The sequence below is a fragment of the Symphodus melops genome (genome assembly GCF_947650265.1).
Source record: "Symphodus melops genome assembly, chromosome: 7".
Lineage (NCBI taxonomy): Eukaryota > Metazoa > Chordata > Actinopteri > Labriformes > Labridae > Symphodus > Symphodus melops.
Genome location: NC_136697.1, coordinates 15,148,365 through 15,167,437, shown reverse-complemented (window position 1 = coordinate 15,167,437; position 19,073 = coordinate 15,148,365). Strand labels below are relative to the sequence as shown.

General features: G+C 41.2%; 1 protein-coding gene across 3 annotated transcripts in view; it reads left to right on the top strand.

Annotated features, from left to right (window-relative positions):
• The window catches only part of camsap2b (calmodulin regulated spectrin-associated protein family, member 2b), a 31,968-nt gene that overhangs the window by 10,782 nt on the left and 2,113 nt on the right, over nucleotides 1-19,073 (top strand). The window contains exons 3-22 of one of the 3 annotated variants that reach the window (XM_079348733.1): nucleotides 2,073-2,252; nucleotides 3,359-3,445; nucleotides 6,296-6,328; nucleotides 7,387-7,528; nucleotides 8,660-8,799; nucleotides 10,152-10,242; nucleotides 10,379-10,483; nucleotides 11,123-11,192; nucleotides 11,278-11,556; nucleotides 12,261-12,981; nucleotides 13,081-13,227; nucleotides 13,320-13,551; nucleotides 14,108-14,291; nucleotides 14,417-15,149; nucleotides 16,154-16,290; nucleotides 16,404-16,615; nucleotides 16,723-16,822; nucleotides 17,890-17,955; nucleotides 18,629-18,744; nucleotides 18,839-18,957. In XM_079348733.1, the coding sequence (XP_079204859.1) occupies nucleotides 2,073-2,252; nucleotides 3,359-3,445; nucleotides 6,296-6,328; nucleotides 7,387-7,528; nucleotides 8,660-8,799; nucleotides 10,152-10,242; nucleotides 10,379-10,483; nucleotides 11,123-11,192; nucleotides 11,278-11,556; nucleotides 12,261-12,981; nucleotides 13,081-13,227; nucleotides 13,320-13,551; nucleotides 14,108-14,291; nucleotides 14,417-15,149; nucleotides 16,154-16,290; nucleotides 16,404-16,615; nucleotides 16,723-16,822; nucleotides 17,890-17,955; nucleotides 18,629-18,744; nucleotides 18,839-18,957 (3,894 nt within the window). The remainder of the gene's footprint in view (nucleotides 1-2,072; nucleotides 2,253-3,358; nucleotides 3,446-6,295; nucleotides 6,329-7,386; nucleotides 7,529-8,659; nucleotides 8,800-10,151; nucleotides 10,243-10,378; nucleotides 10,484-11,122; nucleotides 11,193-11,277; nucleotides 11,557-12,260; nucleotides 12,982-13,080; nucleotides 13,228-13,319; nucleotides 13,552-14,107; nucleotides 14,292-14,416; nucleotides 15,150-16,153; nucleotides 16,291-16,403; nucleotides 16,616-16,722; nucleotides 16,823-17,889; nucleotides 17,956-18,628; nucleotides 18,745-18,838; nucleotides 18,958-19,073) is intronic. The other 2 variants (XM_079348734.1, XM_079348735.1) reach the window with 2 other exon arrangements.

Genomic DNA, 19,073 nt, shown 5'->3' with positions numbered 1-19,073 from the left:
TCTTACCTACATGAAAGATTCAAGGGTTTAATGCAAATTCATTTAAAAAAAAATCCTCAATCACAGAAATGGCTCAGTAAGTTTTGACTAAAATGATCTCCTTTGGATTTCACGCTGCAGTCTAAGCTGCTTGACATGTCTCTCCATCGTCTGTCTGTCTGTCTGTCTGTCTGTCTGTCTGTCTGTCTGTCCGTCCAGCTGTCAGACAGATTTCATACCGGACCTCTGGAGGAGAATGTACACTATGTCAAACATGTTTGCAATATCCTGAAGATACAGGAACGCGTCCTCTGCAGACACAAACAAAAGTTAAATAGCGGGCTTTGTAGTACACCTGTCTTTTGTTTAGAGCCACTTCAAATACACGACAGATGGAGAATAACATACCTCACATCTTTAGATAGGTCAGGTAAGAATTTGTCTTTACATACATACTGTACATAATATTATTACAAAGAATGAAAATGACTGTCCCTCCAATCAAAGGCTCAAACTTGCATGTAGATTGTTCCCTCCATCAATTCAAAAAACAATCCTGAATGTCTTTTGATTGTTGTTGCTGATTAAATGTTGTATAGGATTTACAATTTACAATCATCACAAGAAATGAACATTGAAAATATTGTAGCCTTACAAATTGTCCTTTGCTCGAGCTGCAATGTCCTGCGGCCTGCATTGCTGTGTTAGCAACAAATTCCTGTCCATGTAAACACGGCCCGATATTACCTGACATAATGTAACACTGGTTATTTTCAGCATCTCAGCACTTTTCCTCTGGATATATTTGCTTCTAACATCCTCCGTACATACACACATTTGTACAAGTGTGAGGGCTTACGTTAGTCACCAGTAGCACCAGAGTTGTAGATGGAAGCTGACGTTTGTTGGTCACACTAACTTGGTGGTTCTAAATAGAGGCCTGTGCTTGACAGTCCTGGCTCCACTGGGACGAGTGTCACGGAGCCCCTGACTCAGGTGTTTGTTTAGTTAAGTTGGAAACACAGACAGATGCTTAGGTAAGCAACAAGCACACATACACAACCAACACATGGAGCATAAGTGTTTCTGAGCAGACCTGTGGTCTAACAGGAAAAGGAAAGGGAGGTCTTGTTGGTCTGACCTGCCTGGAATGGGATTAGAAAGGCCAGCAGAATGTCGAGCTTTGTGTCAGTGTTGATGGCTGCTAAAAACACATACAAGTCAGTGACTAAAGAGTAGGTAGAGTGTGCAACACAAAACAAGTTCTACACGGAGACATGTCAGAGAGTGTAGTGCTTTCAGATCATGAGACAAGAGAGGTTTATCTCATAAAGACCATCTTCAAACATTTTGCTCAAATCTTTGCAGCTCTCTGCCGTCCGCATAATGTCCTCTGTCCCTTTAAATCACAAGACAGACAGTTTGAAGCATGACGTGTTGTCTGTGGGTAGATTAATTTAAGATGCCCATTTACTACATATCAAACAAGCAACAGTGTATGTGGCACATGAGAGGTCATGCTTACATGACAAACAATTGCACTTAAAGCTTTATCAATCTCACAAGTGAACGCAAACATTCACAAGGAAAGAGAAATTGAAGTTGCGCAGAAATAAAAAGTCTGTTCTTCATCAGTGAGCAAAAAAGGAAAGGTGTGAAGGGAATTTAGGCTGTGTATCTTTTACAGGTGTGGTAATTAGTTTATTAATGGTGAACTACTACAATATATGTATATTTTGTGATATTGCATATTGTCTGCTCCACTATTTATTTCCTGTAACTCTGTATCAATTCACAAGTTATCAAAAAATAGTTGAGTAATACATGGAGAACAGCAGATTGACATAGAAACTGTAAGTTATAGCAAAGATGCACTCTTATTTATTTTATCGCAATGCATATATCATAATTGCAGTATAGACCAGAATTATAGCACATTGCATATGTTTCTCATAGTGCAGACTTAGTCTGAAGTGCAAAGCTCAGAGAGACATTTGAAGCGCAACATTTTTCATTGTCAGTTTAATTATTGAGAAGTAAAGTTACTGGAGCTTTAAAGATAACCCTGTCAATGCTGCTATTTGTCTCTGCAGAGTTCCCACCTGGCGCTCATAGACACCCTGATGATGGCGTACACTGTGGAGATGGTGAGCGTGGAGCGGGTGATGTCCTGCATCAACAGGTACTCCTCCGCTGATCCCTCACACAGTGACGGAAACGTTCAGGAGCTGCCTTATGACACAGAGGACGCAATCACAACCTGGATCAACAAGGTACACAAACAGATTGGAGCACATTTGTGTGAACACACGACCACAAGGACATGTGCTTTCTCATGTCAGAGGTTAGCTGCTGTACAGATCCCTGAGTCTTTCTCAGCAGTAGACACAAGGTTCTTTGTTTAACTCCAAAAATAGAAGACACAAAAGGGAAGGTTTGTCACGCTCTTCAGGTTTTATATTGTATAAGTTTCCAAGACAAAGTAGATGAAGAAATTCATTTAATGGTGTCAGAGAGATTACCCAGAGATAACTGACTTAACCTAACCTCCGGTGGTTTGTGAAAGCAGGATCACAAAGGCTAAGTTCAGATCTCAGATACTGAAAGCTTCAAAAGGGCAGTAGTTAAGTCTCTGTTATCATCTTTAGTATAATCACGATCTTACAGAATATTACGCCCCCCCATAGTAACTTAAACTGACCTTGCTGGAGCGTTTAAGGGGATTTTTGACCTAATATGAAGTGTCTTGTAATAAAATGCAAACCCATAGCTAGATTGCTGTCATTCTTTTTTGAAAAAGCTCACGTTCTAGCTGTTGCCTTTTCAAGCCCAAAAGCAAAATAAAAATAATCATTTGGGTTTCAATAGGGTCCTTCGCACTGGTCAGTACTTCGGTCCCTAAAGTTACACATGCAGGATTCATTACAGACAATATAAAACGGAGCAGACGAGAGCTCTCTGTGTGATGTACCGCGACATGGTTGTGATTGGCCGATGCACCCTTGTGCGTCCTGAGGCCAAAATGTTACATCACTGTTTGTATAGACCTTTTGAAGTAAGAAAAAAAAGGAAATAGTAACTGTAAAGACAGGTGGTGTTTTCAGGGGAAATACTATAATTAGAGTCATCTCTGGAATTCTTTCTTCATTTTGCTTGAGTCAGCTGAGTTCTGTGTCCAAGTTTCAGTAATACTGAGCATCGCTGCCCAATAAGAAGAGGAGGTGCCCAAAAGTTTTCTCTGATGTGTGCAGCCCTCTTTTTCTCATGTTCAAGTTTCTGGGCCCTCTAACACAGACTCACCATTCAGTCTCAGTGTGCACAAAATTCTTTTCTGAAATGTGACCTTGATATCTCTCTCCCTGTCTGTCTCTATTTCCAGGTGAATGAACACCTGAAGGACATTCTTGTTGAGGAGCAAAAGCTGAGAGAGGCTTCATACCAGGATTCAAATTCAGCAACACATAAAGTAAGAACACACACACAAGCACATATGCAAAAACATCCATCCCTTTTAAGTACCCCCCCCCCCCCCCCCAAAAAAAAAAAAAAGCAAAGAGGAGTGTTTACAGAAATAATTCAACATGTGTGTTTCTTTCAATGCAAATCTAACTTCACTTAATTAACATTTGACATTTAAGGTCATATTTGTTTTGCTAAGTTTACACACTCACTGAAATGTATAAATTATTTAGATTTAGACATTGTTGGCATGAGTGTCCAGTTAGTGTACTCATCTGTTGTTTGCTTACAAAAAGTTAAATTGTACGTCCTCATAAGTAGGCCTCCTAGTAACTCCTTCTTTATCTAAATTTTTTTCTACCTATTAATTTCCTATTCAAGTGTTCCTTTATGTGAAGAACTGAGCTACATCCAGGAGGTTAGCTTAGCTTGGCAATATAACCAGGAGTACCTGAAGAAGGTGTTAACAAGAGAGAGAGAGAGAGAGAGAGAGAGAGAGAGAGAGAGAGAGAGACAGAGAGAGACAGAGAGACAGAGAGAGAGCAGCTAGCACAGAACTTATTCTGTCCTAGCTGTCTTCAAACAGCTTATTTCCCAAATCATCGAGCTGTGTCTTATTGTTGTCTAAATAAGTCTGGTAACAGTCTATTTAAATTTGTCTACTACTTTACCCTTAAGCATTAGCACATGTCTGTGTCCAAACAGGGCACATGTAGAAACACATGATATAAACAGGGAACACATTAGCCTACAGAACAGTGCACACTGCTCAGTAAACCAGAGAAACAGATGAGCTCAGTCTCAGGCCAGCTGCAGAGAAATGTTGGCAAGAATCACAGCGCTGCTTTTAGAGGAGAAAGGAAAAGAAATGTGAGGGGTGGAGGAAAAAGGAGAGAGGATGACACACAGAGAGGGAATGAGAGAGAGAGAGGAAAAGAGAGTGTAATGGGAGAAATAACACATGGGTGGAGAACATGGAGAGAGACAGCCAGGAACTTTGTCAGCTGTAGCAGAAGACAGTCGGTGACAGACAGAGACAGTGTTGTCGTCCTGCAGGCCTCGTGGTTATGTAAGGGCCGTGTGACACAATGAGTCGATCCACAGGGACAAAACACATGCAGCGTGCAGCTACTGTCCTGTTTCACTCCCTTAACCATAAAACCACATCACAGGAGCTTATCGGGTCAGGACCCTCACCACAAAAACAGTGACAAGAGGGTAAAGCACAACACTCTCCAATTATCTCCCTTTGAGTGTGTATACACAGGCATCAATAAAACTTCAGCTGAGTCACATGCAAATGAATAGATATACTTCCTTCAATTCAATGTAAACTCAAAGAGGATACCACTGATTGAAACTTTGATTGAATTGAATGTGTTGCTAGCAGACTGTCATTACTGCCATGTTTGGTTTCAAAAATAACTTTTAGCTATCTGCAGTGCTGATCTTGGTATTGTCTGCTGCCGTGCTAGCTGCTTTACGAGTGTGCTTTACAACACATGCTAACGCTAACAGGACAACACTGTAACTAGTTTATGTTTGGTTATAGTGCATTGTTTTGTTTATGTAGCATCTTAGCATGCTAATGTTGTCTCACACAACTTACAGTTGAAATTAATGGTATTTGGCAATAAACCAAAGTGTCCGATGACTTATTGATTTAATAAATTAGATGAAAAGTACTTTAACACTGTTGAGATTTTTTTTAGGCTGTAAAATGTCCCTCTTTCTTCAACAAGTTTCAGGATGTCATGAGTCACTAATTAAGTTTAAAGGCACTTTTATCTGCTGTGGGAGTTTCTTACTGAATTGTCTCTCTTCCATCACCTATTTTTGTGTTCATAAAGTGGAAGAATGTCTGCCGTACTCTGAGCTCTGAGGGCTGATAATGTACTTATAATGTACATGGTGAATACAACCTATCCCAGATTGACTCTCATAGACACACTCAGTCTTTATCAAAGGCAACAAGTTACAATGAGGGAAGAGGAATACGCTGCTTGCTTATTGTCAGTCAGCTGCTTTCTTACTCCACGCTCCATCACAGAGCCCTTTCTCTGCATAATCAGACTAAACAGAAGTCTATTCACTAAACAGGACAATCTCTGAGCAGGCAATTTCACACATACACACGCATGTATGCCGGCACGAACACACACACACTGGCAGATGAGTTCTTCTCAGTACAAGACACTTCGCAGAAAGTCTTCTCTATTCTGGTATGGTGTGAAAAATGTCAATATCTGGTCTTGTGACTGAGATCTTAGCATTTTTTGTATGTGGATACTACGTGAATATTTGTGCTTACATACCTGCATGAGTGGACCAGCTGGTTATTTGTATGAGTACAAAAAAGCTCTGCATTAATCTGGTTACATTTGTAGCTTCCTGCAGTTCCACTAAGGTAGTAAAGTTTAAATGCCCCTTTTTTACATTCAGAAGGGTTATTCAAAAGGGTTTCCAAACTGTACAAATTGAGATTTTTCTATTTTTTATAAAAACAGGTGATCTAATGGGATTAATTATTAGGAAAAACTGTGTGCATTAAGTAGATGAGACAGAAAAAACATGAACTATAGGTTCCTTTCGTTCGATATTCTTCATCTTTACAAACTTCTGGTTGGATAAATATACAAGACTTAAGTCAATGTGGTCTGGACATATATCATAACACGCCTTCACAGAGGCTAAGCACATACTCTGTCTGGTTCTTTCTACTGTTGAGAGAGAGGGTTCGCTTCAAAGTTTACTCTACAGTTTGTAGCAGTGTTACAACAAAACCTATTTCCTTGCTTTTGGCCTAACTCTTCTCCCTCTCTCTCCTGTTGTTGTCCAATCATCATCCGACATCAAGTCTCCTAGCAAATGGTACTGGAGATTAGTACCTGTAAGTCCATCCATCCTGAAGAACTTCACAAACAACCTCCTCTTTATCCAATCCCAAACCTGCAAGAATAAACCCCTAATCATCCTTCACTCCAATTCTTTTTTCATTGCATGTGGCCCTGAGCCCAATCATGCATTGGTCAAACACCTCCCACCCCACACCACCTTGACCCTCGTCTCCACATCCCAAGGAAGTTAGCTATTGATAAAATAACTATTTCAAACCTGCATAACTTTCAGGGTAAAACTATACCTTGAAGAGCATACAGGTTACAGCATGATCATCGAATCCAAAAAAAAAAAAATGAATTCATTATTTTTCAGTTTAAAAATGACATTCCTGTTTTAGTTAGCTTTGTTCTATCTATGGTAGAGTTTTGAGCAAAATGCTTTCCTTAGAAGGTGATGCACAGACTAAGAGGCCTTCAGAAAATGACAGCTGGCGTGAATTCAAGCTTTCATCATGTCGCATGTGAGACACCACTCGTATGTGTTTATGGTATAACTGGGAGTACTTTAACCCTAAAGACACATGCAGTGGTGTGTCTGTGAGTTTCACAGCTCCAGCGAGACACAAAGGATGCCCGTAGGCAGGAAGGATGCTTTTCCAAAATGATTATCTGTGAAATCGAGTTTCAAGTACATGTAGCAGTTTCTGCTCTTACAATAGAGAGTCCCACCACTAACACCTCACCACTTAGAGTACTAACCACATTCACATAAGCAATCATAGAGTACGCTATAGTGCTGCAATGTTGTGATTGCCTTCTTGTGATGCATTTATAAGCAAGATGACTATTTCAGTCTTGAAGTTATCCAATTATTTGCATGATACATGTAATCTGTATTATATAAATACAGCTTGAAGCCCACCATATGCCTGGAATACCTTTAATTAACACTTATCAGGAAGTGTGTGATAGTTACAGTACGTGTGTGTGTGCACGCTGGTGCATGCAGATAAAGGTGTGTCTGCACTGACAACCAGAGAGCAGACTCTACACATCCTCCTTGATGACACATATAGGTGATATCTTTTTGTCGTTGCCATGGTTTCAGGCTCGCTACAGGAAGGAGCAAGCTCAGCAGAGGAACCCTCCATCACTCCCCCTGGTGGAGAACCTGCTGAAGGACAATACTGACGGCTCTGCCCTCACCACCCTGCTGCACTTCTACTGCCCAAAGGCCGTCAAACTGGAAGGTGGGACCATGGGACCTAAACCTGTAACTGGATGAGCTCAGTAGACACACGCCCTCTATCACTGTAATCGTCCTGAAAAGTCAACCATAAAGACCGTCAGTACAGTCATTCCATTAGAAATAGGAAAGAAAGAGCATACAATGAGGAAACCACAATGATTTTCAGTCTTCACTGAGACAGACAAAGAGCTCTTTTCTGCTCCCCATAATAATGACTAAACATATATATATATATATATATATATATATATATATATATATATATATATATATAATAAGAAAACTCCCTCTTGATTACAATGTAGCAGCCTTTTTGTGAAAATATGTAAAACTTTAATCCTTATCTCAAAAGAACATCACAATCAAGATTTGCAGGAGCCTGTTTTGATCCACTGGTTACGTGATAGACATGTATGGAGGATGTTGCTTATATTGACCTAAGAAAGACGCTATGACTCAAAGAGAAGTCAGCCCAGACATGGAGAATGAGTAGGAGACAAAGTGAGAGAAAGGCTTGTTTCCTCTCAGCTCGACTGCGCCCTTGTTTCTAAAAATGCCCGGGGTCAGGCTGTGATTGGTCATGAGGGCTCAGTGACAGAGAACCGTTGGAGGAGTAACTGGCTGCTATTTCAAAGATAAACAACTCTAGTGTGAGATTCTCATGGGATTAAATGAAGTTCACAGGGAGCTGTTACACATGTGGACCAGATGTGGTAGCGAGTTAAACCTCATTTAGGTTTATGTACTGGCTGCTTGATTCATCAGAATACAGTGAAGTACAAAATTACATGTTCAAATGTCTGTCCCTGGTATCCTCTAATCAGAAATGATACACATAGGGGGGCTGGCCTTACATTTAGTCAGGGGATAGAAATGCTGATGATTCATCCAGAAGAAGTCTAGGACAGTTTGAAAACTTGAGTCATAAAAGGTTTGAGGGATTCTGACTTATTCAAATCTACTAAGGCACATGGTACAGATCTGAGCATATACTGTAGGGTAATTTTCTTCTGATCCTGTCTTTTTTTAAACACTAGCTCTGCCTTATCTTTTCCTCGTCTTCCTGCCTGGCCTTTATAATCTCCCCCTCCCTTGTGTGTTTGTGTGTCTGACCCCTCCCCTGGCTGAGCAGATATCTGCCTCAAGGAGACTATGTCTTTGGCTGACAGTCTGTACAACCTCCAGCTGGTGCAGGAGTTCTGTAGGAACAACCTCAACCACTGCTGCCACTTCAGCCTGGAGGACATGCTCTACGCGCATGCATCCATAAAGGTTTGAACATTTTAGTATGGATGTCTTTAATGTTGTTGAGATGTAAATGAATGATGTGAAATGTTGCTATGTTGGTAAAGAGGACTGAGTTCTAGAAAGAAAGGGGGAAAAGCTGGTGTGGGTAAAAAGGAGAGTTAGGGCGGGACATAACAAAAAGGCAAAAATGAGTCATGCAAGGAGAAGTTTCATGATGGATAGATGCAGGCTTGACTCTCTTACAGGGGTTTTACTATGTGTGCATGTTGGTGCCTATTTAGTACAAGCAGTGCTAAATAGGCACCCCCCCCCCCTGTCCTTTTTTGTCCCTCTCAGACAGAGGCCGACTCTGCTCCAAGGACTGTCACAGTCCTGACCCATCTCTGTCTGCCTCCCTTGTTCCCCTCCTTACTGCATCCCCTTTGTTCTTATCAAACAAAATATCAGCAAACTCTTAGATAACACAACAGCTGATTCACTCGGCCCTCAGGCTGAGATCTCTTCTATTTTACACCAGTTGTTATAGACCAGAGAAGAACTAAGTGTGAAACTTTATGAGCATCTCTGTGCCAACCAGACATCACAACAGCAGTCTGTTTGAGTAAATAGTATGCGGAGCGCGTGGGTAGAAACATTCAAGATTCAAGTCACGGTCCAGGCTGACCGGGACTTTCCATTGTTTAAGACAAAACAGCACAGCACTGCTTTAATTGCACTTTGTAGGATTTCCTTTTAAAGAGTCATCATTTGATTTGAAGTGAAAAAAGTTTTTAAAATGGGGGAAAAAAAGAGTTAGTTTAGAGAAGTTAAAGAGACTGACAGACTCAATGCTCTCTGAATCTTACCCAGAGTGTGTGTGTCTGTGTTTGTTCTTTTTCTTTGTTAATTTATTACACAGATAAATACAACAGTTTCTGCCTTATAATTTCATTTTTCATCTTTTTATCCCCATTATGTCTGTGTTTATCAAAATGTTTCTGACAAATGTAATCACCCTGTAAGTTTTCAGGAGATGTTCTCATTGTATCATGGATGCATTTGCAGTGGCTTTAAATGTTCTTCTTTGCTTCGTGCGTCCATCTGTCACATTGAAACTAAACCTCAGATGGTGATTTTGGCTGTTGTTATGAGGTGTGTGGGTTTACCATTAAACCACTCAGACAATGAAGATCATACTGACATTAAACCACACACAAATCTAAGCCTGTTCCCTAGCAACAGTTAGCAGGCCGTGAACTCACTGATCTAACAATATTGCTATTGTGTCATCTTTGCAGTGACACAGCGAGAAGGAGCTGTATCTGCAAATGACTGTAACATTATCACAAATGTGTGTATGTTTGTGCGTGTGTGTGTGCGTGTGTGTGCTTTTGCAGAGTAACTACCTGGTATTTATGGCTGAGCTTTTCTGGTGGTTTGAAGTGGTGAAACCCTCATTTGTGCAGCCCAAAGTCTTTGATCCAAGTGGTAAGAATAGCTTTACAAGAATATCAACATGCTGTTGAAAATGATGGTGATGATCATTGTATTGTGTTGTTCATGCTGCTTTTTGATCTTGAATAGCTCGAGGTTAAAGTTGACAAATGCACGTTTATTTCTGCAGCATGTGAGCTGGTATCATCCTGCAGAAATATGGCTCCAGTGTCCAGTCCAGTCAAACAGAACTATGCAGACAATGCTGACGGACCAGACAACATTCCTGCAGAGGGTAAATAATCAGATTTCTACAGGAGCTGTGCACAAATGCATTTTCATGGGGTACTCATGAATGCTTGGAAATCTAGATATGCATATACATACATTACGTACACAAATGGGTGTTAGTAAAAAAACATACACTTTTTAAACCACGTGGGTTATTTAAAGCAGTAGTTTGTGCTTTTTGTTTTGATTTAATCTTGCAACTTACTTGTTGATACAGCAAGAGTCAGTATAAGTGGATGCCTTTGAACACATCTTTTACAGCACATGGTTGTCCTCTACTGTTGTTGTGATCTGGGGAAAAAATGATAACACATAAATACGGCTGTATGCTGTAACTTGAGGCCTGAATACAGGTATGGAATAGCCTCGAGTGATGTTCCTTATTCTGAAATCCAAGGCCCTCTAGTGGCTAACTTACACCTATGCAGTATCTCTGAGGTCCCCTTTTCCAAATGAGTTTTATTTCCGGAAATGGACCTGTTATTTATTTTTGAGTATAAACAGTACAAATATCTGACCTCAAATAATGAAAACGATGAAGCATGAAGAGAACATGACAGTTCTTCAAACTACCTTTGAAACGCTTGGAATGGAACAGTCACTCTAAAGGTACATTTTTACATACAGTGTATTTCTGTCGCAGGTATAATGAAAAGATCTACCTCCATGTCCTACGTGGATGGCTGTGTCGGGACATGGCCCAAAGAAAAACGGTTAGTACCTAAACTTTCTTACAAGAGCATACTTGAGACTCTTAAATGTTAAGTGGTAAGTAACATTTCATTTCCTTCTTCCTAGCTCCTCCGCTCGGGGAATCTCCTTTGAGATCCCTCTGGATGGAGACCCCATAATGCCGGCCTGTGAGGTTCCCTCCCGTGGTATGACCCGCTCTGCCAGCAGTGACGGTCTCGGGTTCAAAGTTCACTTTACACCTCGAGGGGTCATGAAGCGCCACCTCTCCCTCATGCCTGTCAGTGTAAACGGCCAGAGCAAACACATACCAGAGGAGGATGAGGACTTCGTCTCCCACAAACCCCTAGGGCGGAACAACACATTTTCACTCAAGAACCAAAGCAGGTACAGCAAACAGTAGAGGTTTGCATGTTCTAAACCACCATGTCGTAGGTGTGAATGTGTAGTATTATAACATTTAGGAATCGTCTAAACTGAGGAAAAAGAAAACATTGCTTCTTATAATTTCATGAACATTTTAATCATATAGACTCTAATCCCCAATCAGTGAAAACAAAACACAAACAAGTGTCATTCAAAACATTTAAATATAAATAGAGAGATTTTAATTATCTATTTATTAGGGTTTTTGTTCAAATAGATGTCAGAATAGTTTGTATTATCCCTTTGGCCTTTTTAGAACTTTTGACTTATTTTCTTTAAAGTATTATAATTAGATTTAAATAATATTTATTTATTTGCCACAAATTCAAATGTTACATGGGCTACCACTATTCGCTTAGTCACATTGTTGTGCTGCTCCAATAATTTAACCTTCCTTTAAATTTACTTATATTTACATATTAACTCAAAGTACATCAGCTTTGATTTGAGACCCCCCACAAAAAAGGCACACTTTTTTTTTTCTTCTTATCTATATTTTTGATTAGGCCTCCTCAGAGACACCTCAACATGTGCGCCATGCTTTGCTCTACCTAATATATCTGTTACTTTATGCATCAAGCTATACTTAATGGTGTCTGAAACTGGTTAAGAAGGAGATTTCGTAAAGTTTTCTCATCAGTTGATTTATCCAAATTTGTCTCTAGTTACTCTAATGGACTCCCAGACAGCAACCACAGCCCCAGTAATCACCATGGAAACTACAGCAGCCACATTAGCCCATCAACTACTCCGAGCATCGAGGAGGCATTGAAGATAATACATGACACCGAGAGGCCTCACGCAAGCCTGGGTGTTGGGGAGGGAGACAGTGGATTCTTTCTCCACGATGCAGAGCCTTCAGGGGCTCAAGCTCAAGGAGATGACCCGGGTTTAGCCAAGGCCCGACTAAATGACCACGACGCCAACTCTGTGTCCACGGATGAAGTGGACACGGGAATACACGTTAGGACAGAGGACATCCAGAGCTTGGATGAGGACTCCTCCTCGCTCAGAGACTATTCAGATATGGACCCAGACTGTGAGGCCATGACCCGATCCTGTCCTCTGGTAGATCATCAGGTGAGAGAAAAGAGCAGGGAAGGTGGGAGAAAAGAACCCTGCGATGCAGATCCTGAAAGTGAGAGGAGGGGAGATGGAGGTGACAGGGGCAGCCCTTGTCCCAGTTCAGCACCCACACTCCCCAGGTCTCACACAGCCAGTCCTGCCTCATCCTCTGGAGGCTCCGTTGGCGGGATGATCCGGATGACGAGCTTTGCAGAGCAAAAATTCAGGAAGCTGGAGGGGAGGAGCAGCGGAGGAACCACACCAGAGAGTTCAGATGTCAATGTGCCGTATACACAGCAGCCACGAAACATTTCTCCTCAGGTTTGTGCCTCTTTATAGTTTTAAATCTACTATTAGTGTATGGTCAAAAATGCATTCTGGCATTGAAGTAATGACAATGATCTTTGTGACTTTTTCTAGATCTCTACACCTCCTCTACCAATCACATCTCCCTCTACAGTCAAGCCCTCCCCTAGAGACCCCTCACACCTGATAGCCTCAGAGATGATTCAACTGAGGATGAAACTTGAAGAAAAACGAAGAGCCATTGAAGCCCAGAAGAAGAAAGTATGTTTTTGAGAGAGGGAGAGATACTGTATGTCATGTAGCTTTGAACATAAATGCTCATGTATTAATTATGCTCTTTTTACATTTTCCAGGTGGAAGCAGCTTTTACCCGCCATCGTCAGAAGATGGGCAGAACAGCTTTTCTGAATGTAGTGAGGAGAAAAGGAGTCACTGCCCCCCTCAGCCCCAGTTCAGGTGGAGGAGAAACACCTTCTCCAGAGCCACAAACATCCTCGAAGGAAAGCAGCCAGGCCAGCATAGAGCGGGCAGAGAGATGCAAACCAGATGGAGCAGCACCTAAATCTCCCTGTGAGGATGGTGGAGGTGAGTGTCCACAATCCAGCTCGCTTTCATACCTTTTTATTCTGTGCCTTTGGTTTAAAATTAATTAATTAATTTTCTATTGAATTATGGTGGAGAGTAAGTGCAGTTTCTGTCATTACGTTACACTTGCTTTTTATTGATCATTTAGTGAAAAAATCTTGCAATCTTGTTTTTTTTAGTAACAAATTTCCCCCATTGGGGGATCAATAAAGATTGTCCTTATCCTTTTCCTTTTAAAACCAGGCTGGGAATTCAGTTCTAAGACAAATAAATAATTATTAAATTGAGTTATGTACATGATAAATAAGGGAATGCCAAAATGCAAAGAGTTTGTTTGGTTTGAAGCTGTTAAACATTGTTTATATCTATATTTTATAAATAATTCCATATTATCGATATAATAGTGAAAAAGAAACCACAAATTGCTCCAGGGGTGAAACAATACTTTAAATGACAGATGAGAGAAAATGAGGAGATTTCTTTATGCATCTTATAAAACTTTCTTCTCAAGCTGGTAACTCACTGAATTTCCTGTGTGTACCCTGTGGTGTTACAGGTGTGACTCCAGGAGAAATCGACCTTGCAGATTACACACGCTCCATCGAGAGGCTAAATACATCGCTGAGTTTCCTGCAGACTGAGATGCAGCGTCTGGCTCAGCAGCAGGAAAGGATCATGGCCATGAGAGAGCCTCAGCAACAAGCCTGGGTCATCCCCCCGCCAGCCCCCTCTCCACACAGGTAATCTCTCAATGTGACATGTTTATCATTTACCTGAAGTTATAGTTTTACACTCATCCCGCTAACACTCTGATGGCCTTTTGTCCTGTCCTGCCCTGTCCTGTCCCCTATATACACACACACAGGCAACTCCGTGAGTTGCGTAGCAGCAGTGTAACAGGCCGAGGATCAGGACATGGCTCGGTTGGATCTTTATCTCCCATCCTTTCCTCCTCTGGCTCTCCACACGCTCCCAATCGTTCCCCTGCTGGCATCAAGCGGCGGCCAGCTTCCTTTCATGCAAGGACACCTCGGACCCCAAGACCTAACGATCTTAAGGTCACACCTTTCAGCCGGATGCTAAACACCCCCACCTCAGTGGACAGCCTGCCCAGACTGAGACGATTCAACTCCAGCCAATCTCAAATCTGCTCTTTTGCCTACATGGGCAACGAGGACTCATCAGGGGAGAGCAACAACCTAGACAGCAAGGTTGACAAGGAAAGCACTCAAGACAAAGATGAGACAGAGGCAACGACGTGTGCTGAAAATCCTCAGCCGTCTGATGAAGAAACAGCCAAAGTGAAAGAAGAAGAAGTGAGGCAGGGAGAAGGAAAACAGACAGAGCATGCTCAGTCGCAGGGTGAAGTCAATCAAACAAGGTCACCAGAGGTCTTGTCTCAACCGGTGTCTGACCTACAAGCACCTACAAGCAGCCAGGTCAAGGAAGACCTCCAGGACAGAAGAGACCTGGTGGAGGTTCCTCTGTCTGTATTGAAAGCACCAGTAGGTCCAACTCCGGGTCAGGAGATTACAGGAGAGGCAGGACGAGACATGTATGGAGAGGACCAGAAAATGTGCTGTGGATTCTTCTTCGAGGTGAGCTCAAGTTACAAAACATAAAGAGAACAATAGCTCTTTTCAAATATTTAATGTAAGGAAAAATCCTTTAGTTTATAGAACTAAAAAAACAAGTAAGGCTGCTTTCTGTTGTCATCTGCATCTGAGACTCGGAAGCTATAAAACCAACAAATAAGCTAATTTATAGACATGCTAACATTTAGCTTGAAACTATGTCTGCATTTATTATATTCCTGGTAATGAGTTCACGACCAACATAATCTTTCCCAAGTTACACATTTAACTAATTACTTTGCTTGTTTTTTTCTGCCTAATGTTCTTTAAAAAAGCCTGTCCAGGTTAGCTAATCTGCTAGCATGAATCCTGCTATTCTTGCTAGCATGAGAACATTTGTTTCTCTGTTATTTCTAACTGTGGAGGTTTTTTTAAAAAAAAAAGGTTTTTCCTCTCCTGGGCTACAGTGTACACATGCCTGAAATGCAACAATTAGTAATGTAGTTATTCAACAGTTTCTCCCTCCCTGTGTTTAAGAAACCACAGTAACAATCTAAAATGCTCAGTGGTATAAACGGTTAATAAACATCCCATTAATAATGCAGTCTAATCAGCCGCGTGGTGCTATTTGAAGTTAGAAGCGACACAAAGAAGTTCATTCTGTGGCAGTCTGGACCAACATGTGAAGAGATGTGCCTGTTCACCCATAAGCCATAGGGTGGATCGTTTCTGCATATACCTTTATTATATTATACCTGCACCATAGACCATAAGAGCTCTGGTCATAGATCAGTGTCAGAGCTTTGTTGACGATACTAATGCACCATGTAAAACTCATAAAAAGTAGGGAATCCTTTGATTATGATAATAGCTTTATGTCATAGTTACTTAATGAACAATGCAAGTTGATTATAAGTAGATCTAGGTTAGGCAGAACTACAACAATAGATCTAATAAAGATTATAAAGATTCAGTTAACATATTTCTACAAATAATCAGACTTATGTTGTGTTCCCATCAAACACCAGGATGATGTGAAAGGGGAAGAGGACATGGCAGCAAAGAAAGCCGCTCTGCTGGAGAAGAGACTGAGGAGGGAGAAGGAGACACAGGAAAGGAAGCAACAGCAGGAGCTGGACCAGGAGCAGAAGAAGGGAGCTGCACGGTATGTCTGATACTTTATAGGCCAATGAAACCACTGTACACAGTTTGATGGCATCGAAAAATACATTATGTTGCATTCATACAAATAAATAAAACATCTATCTTCTCCTCCAGGTTGAAAGCTGACGAGCAGCAGGAGAAGGATGACGAGAAGGACAGGAGGGGATATATCAGGAGTGAGTTTTTGAGAAAGAAACAGCTCAAGCTGATGGTGGACATGGACGATGTCATAAAACCCCGATCTGGAAGTCTAAAGAAGAAGCCGAGGCCCAAATCCATCCACAGAGATGTCATGGAGTCATCTACTCCTCCTGCGAGAACAACAGGTGAGCTGAACACAAATCCTGCAGACAAACAAACTAAACACACACACACACACACACACACACACACACACTATGAGCCTCTGATCCTGAATATTGTTGTGTTGCAGGAGTGCGTCCTCGAGGATTCTCTGTATCAAGTGTTTCTTTGGCCTCTCTCAATCTGGCAGACAACGACAGAGACCATCCAAATAACAAGAAAAACAACAGGTGAGAAGCTACATTTAGTCTCTTTTAAAATAATGAATCTCAGATAAACCAAGCTCAAGACATAATAATTTATAATCTCTAATCTCTCAACTCAGCTTTATTTATTATTTTTTTAATCTTGATAAAAATGTAGCAATGTTCAAAAGTCATTTTTCGAGGACCCCATAGGGAAAATTACTTGAAGTTTTCAACGTTTCAACGTTTACTAGATCCTGACTGATTAATCGGCCAGCTGAGAAGATCGACCATTATAAGCATATCCATTGACTATTGGTTTATCGATTTATTCACTAGTCAAATAGCATTTGATTTGAGTTTCACTGTATTACACTGGTTGTTCTCTTTCACCAGCAGAGTGTGCGATTTGGATTGCGACATGTATAATCACTCTCCAGAGTGAAGCAGTGGTGTATGTACATGCACAATTACTTTTCCCTTTAATATCGGTATCAGCACCAAAAATCCCACATCGGTCTTGCCGTACTTTTAACTGTAAATAGAGTTGATGTCAAGGTATACACAATTTATTTTACATGGTCAATGTTTTTGTAAGAAGCTCAACAACACATTGAAAACAATGAAAGCTTGTGAGTAAACTTTGCCCCCAACTTTGTCCCATATGATACCCTTTTGGGGGTATCATATGGGACCTTTAATGTTTCTAAAAATCTTGACTGGAGGAGTTATCCTAACTCAGTTCTGTTTTTATCGTCCTTCTTTCCACTTCCCCATTCTCAGGTTATTTGTCGGAGTGAGCCATCATTAAAAAAAGCATTTTTTCTTCAAAGATATAAGATTATAATGTTCACAGTGTCACATGATTTATTTATGTATGACAATCTTGTTCCCTGTTATTTATTATTTTTTTCGTATTTGCATATTCTGCTGCTGGTTAGTTGCAGAAGTCCATTCATTATTTAGTATCAACAATGTGACAACAAAGGTTTAAAGCTTCGCCCATTCTAGTCCCAGTTATGTGTGAAACCCAGAAATCTTTTGTAGAGGCCTAAACTCTGCATCTTGACTCTCCTCTCTCTCTTTCTCTTTATCCTGCATGCATCCCTCAGAGGCAATAAAATTGCTTTTGCAAAAATCCCGTTCTTTCTAAGCTCTCCTAAAGAAAGAAAGGGAAGGTCAGTAATACTCCGAGTGATGAGGTGTAGTAAGTGTGGCTCCATCTCAAATAGCTCCATGAAACTATCGGACATGAGACTGTGTTTCATTGCAGACAGTTGCAGATGTTTCAATTGTGAAATTATTTAACATTATCCATGGCTGCAGTTGTTGCTTCTGCGTTGAGGTACAGGAACCTGCGCAGTTGAGATGTTTCCGCCTCAGCTCCCCTGCTCTGTATCCGCTCTCTGTCTCTCGCAGTACTGCTCTCAGGCTTTTGTTTGCTCTCTTCTCTCTGTCTGCTGCTCTGCGCTTCACAACTGTGTTTGCTATTACTTCCACAAGTTCTTGATGCCATCTCTCACAGTGGCCATAAAGACCGCTCTGAGTCTTTGCTTTGCTTGGTTGAACATGCCTTTCTGCCCCTCGCTTCACAGCTCCGTCAGAGGATGATGTAATGTGAGACAACAGGCAGGGTTTGGTGAATTGTGTCACAGCGTCTGACCCCGTTCTACTCCATCTCTGTGTGTGTGTGTGTGTGCGTGTGTGTTTTATATCTGCGTGTTTGCATGTCTGGTTGTGCAATCTGTCCGTGTTTGCTTTTGCTATTTCTTTTGTGTATCAACATGTTTGTCTTTGGTTTGTGTTGTGTTTGCCCGTGTCATTTGTTGGTTTGTATGTGTTCGTCTCCAGGCCGGACTCTGCAGAAGGTTTCTCCTCGTGCCCTTCGACTGGTAGTCATAACGGAGAGAAGGACTGGGAAAACGATTCCACCACCTCATCCACTCCGTCTAACGCTGAGTACACAGGTATGATACATACAGTTTACCACTGTAAACCACATTACATTTTACATGACATCTTCCGTTTTGCAATCTCATTCCTGTTCCTTTCATCCTGCAGGACCCAAACTTTATAAGGAGCCGAGCGCTAAATCCAACAAACACATTATCCAGAATGCCCTGGCCCACTGCTGCCTGGCTGGCAAGGTCAATGAAGGACAAAAGAACAAGATACTTGATGTATGTTTCATAATTTTGTGTCTCTCTCTAATTTATATAACATTCTGTAACCATATTAGCTTAAGACAAATGTCAACAAATATCTCTCTCCTGGTGTCCTGCTCTATCTACTGTCC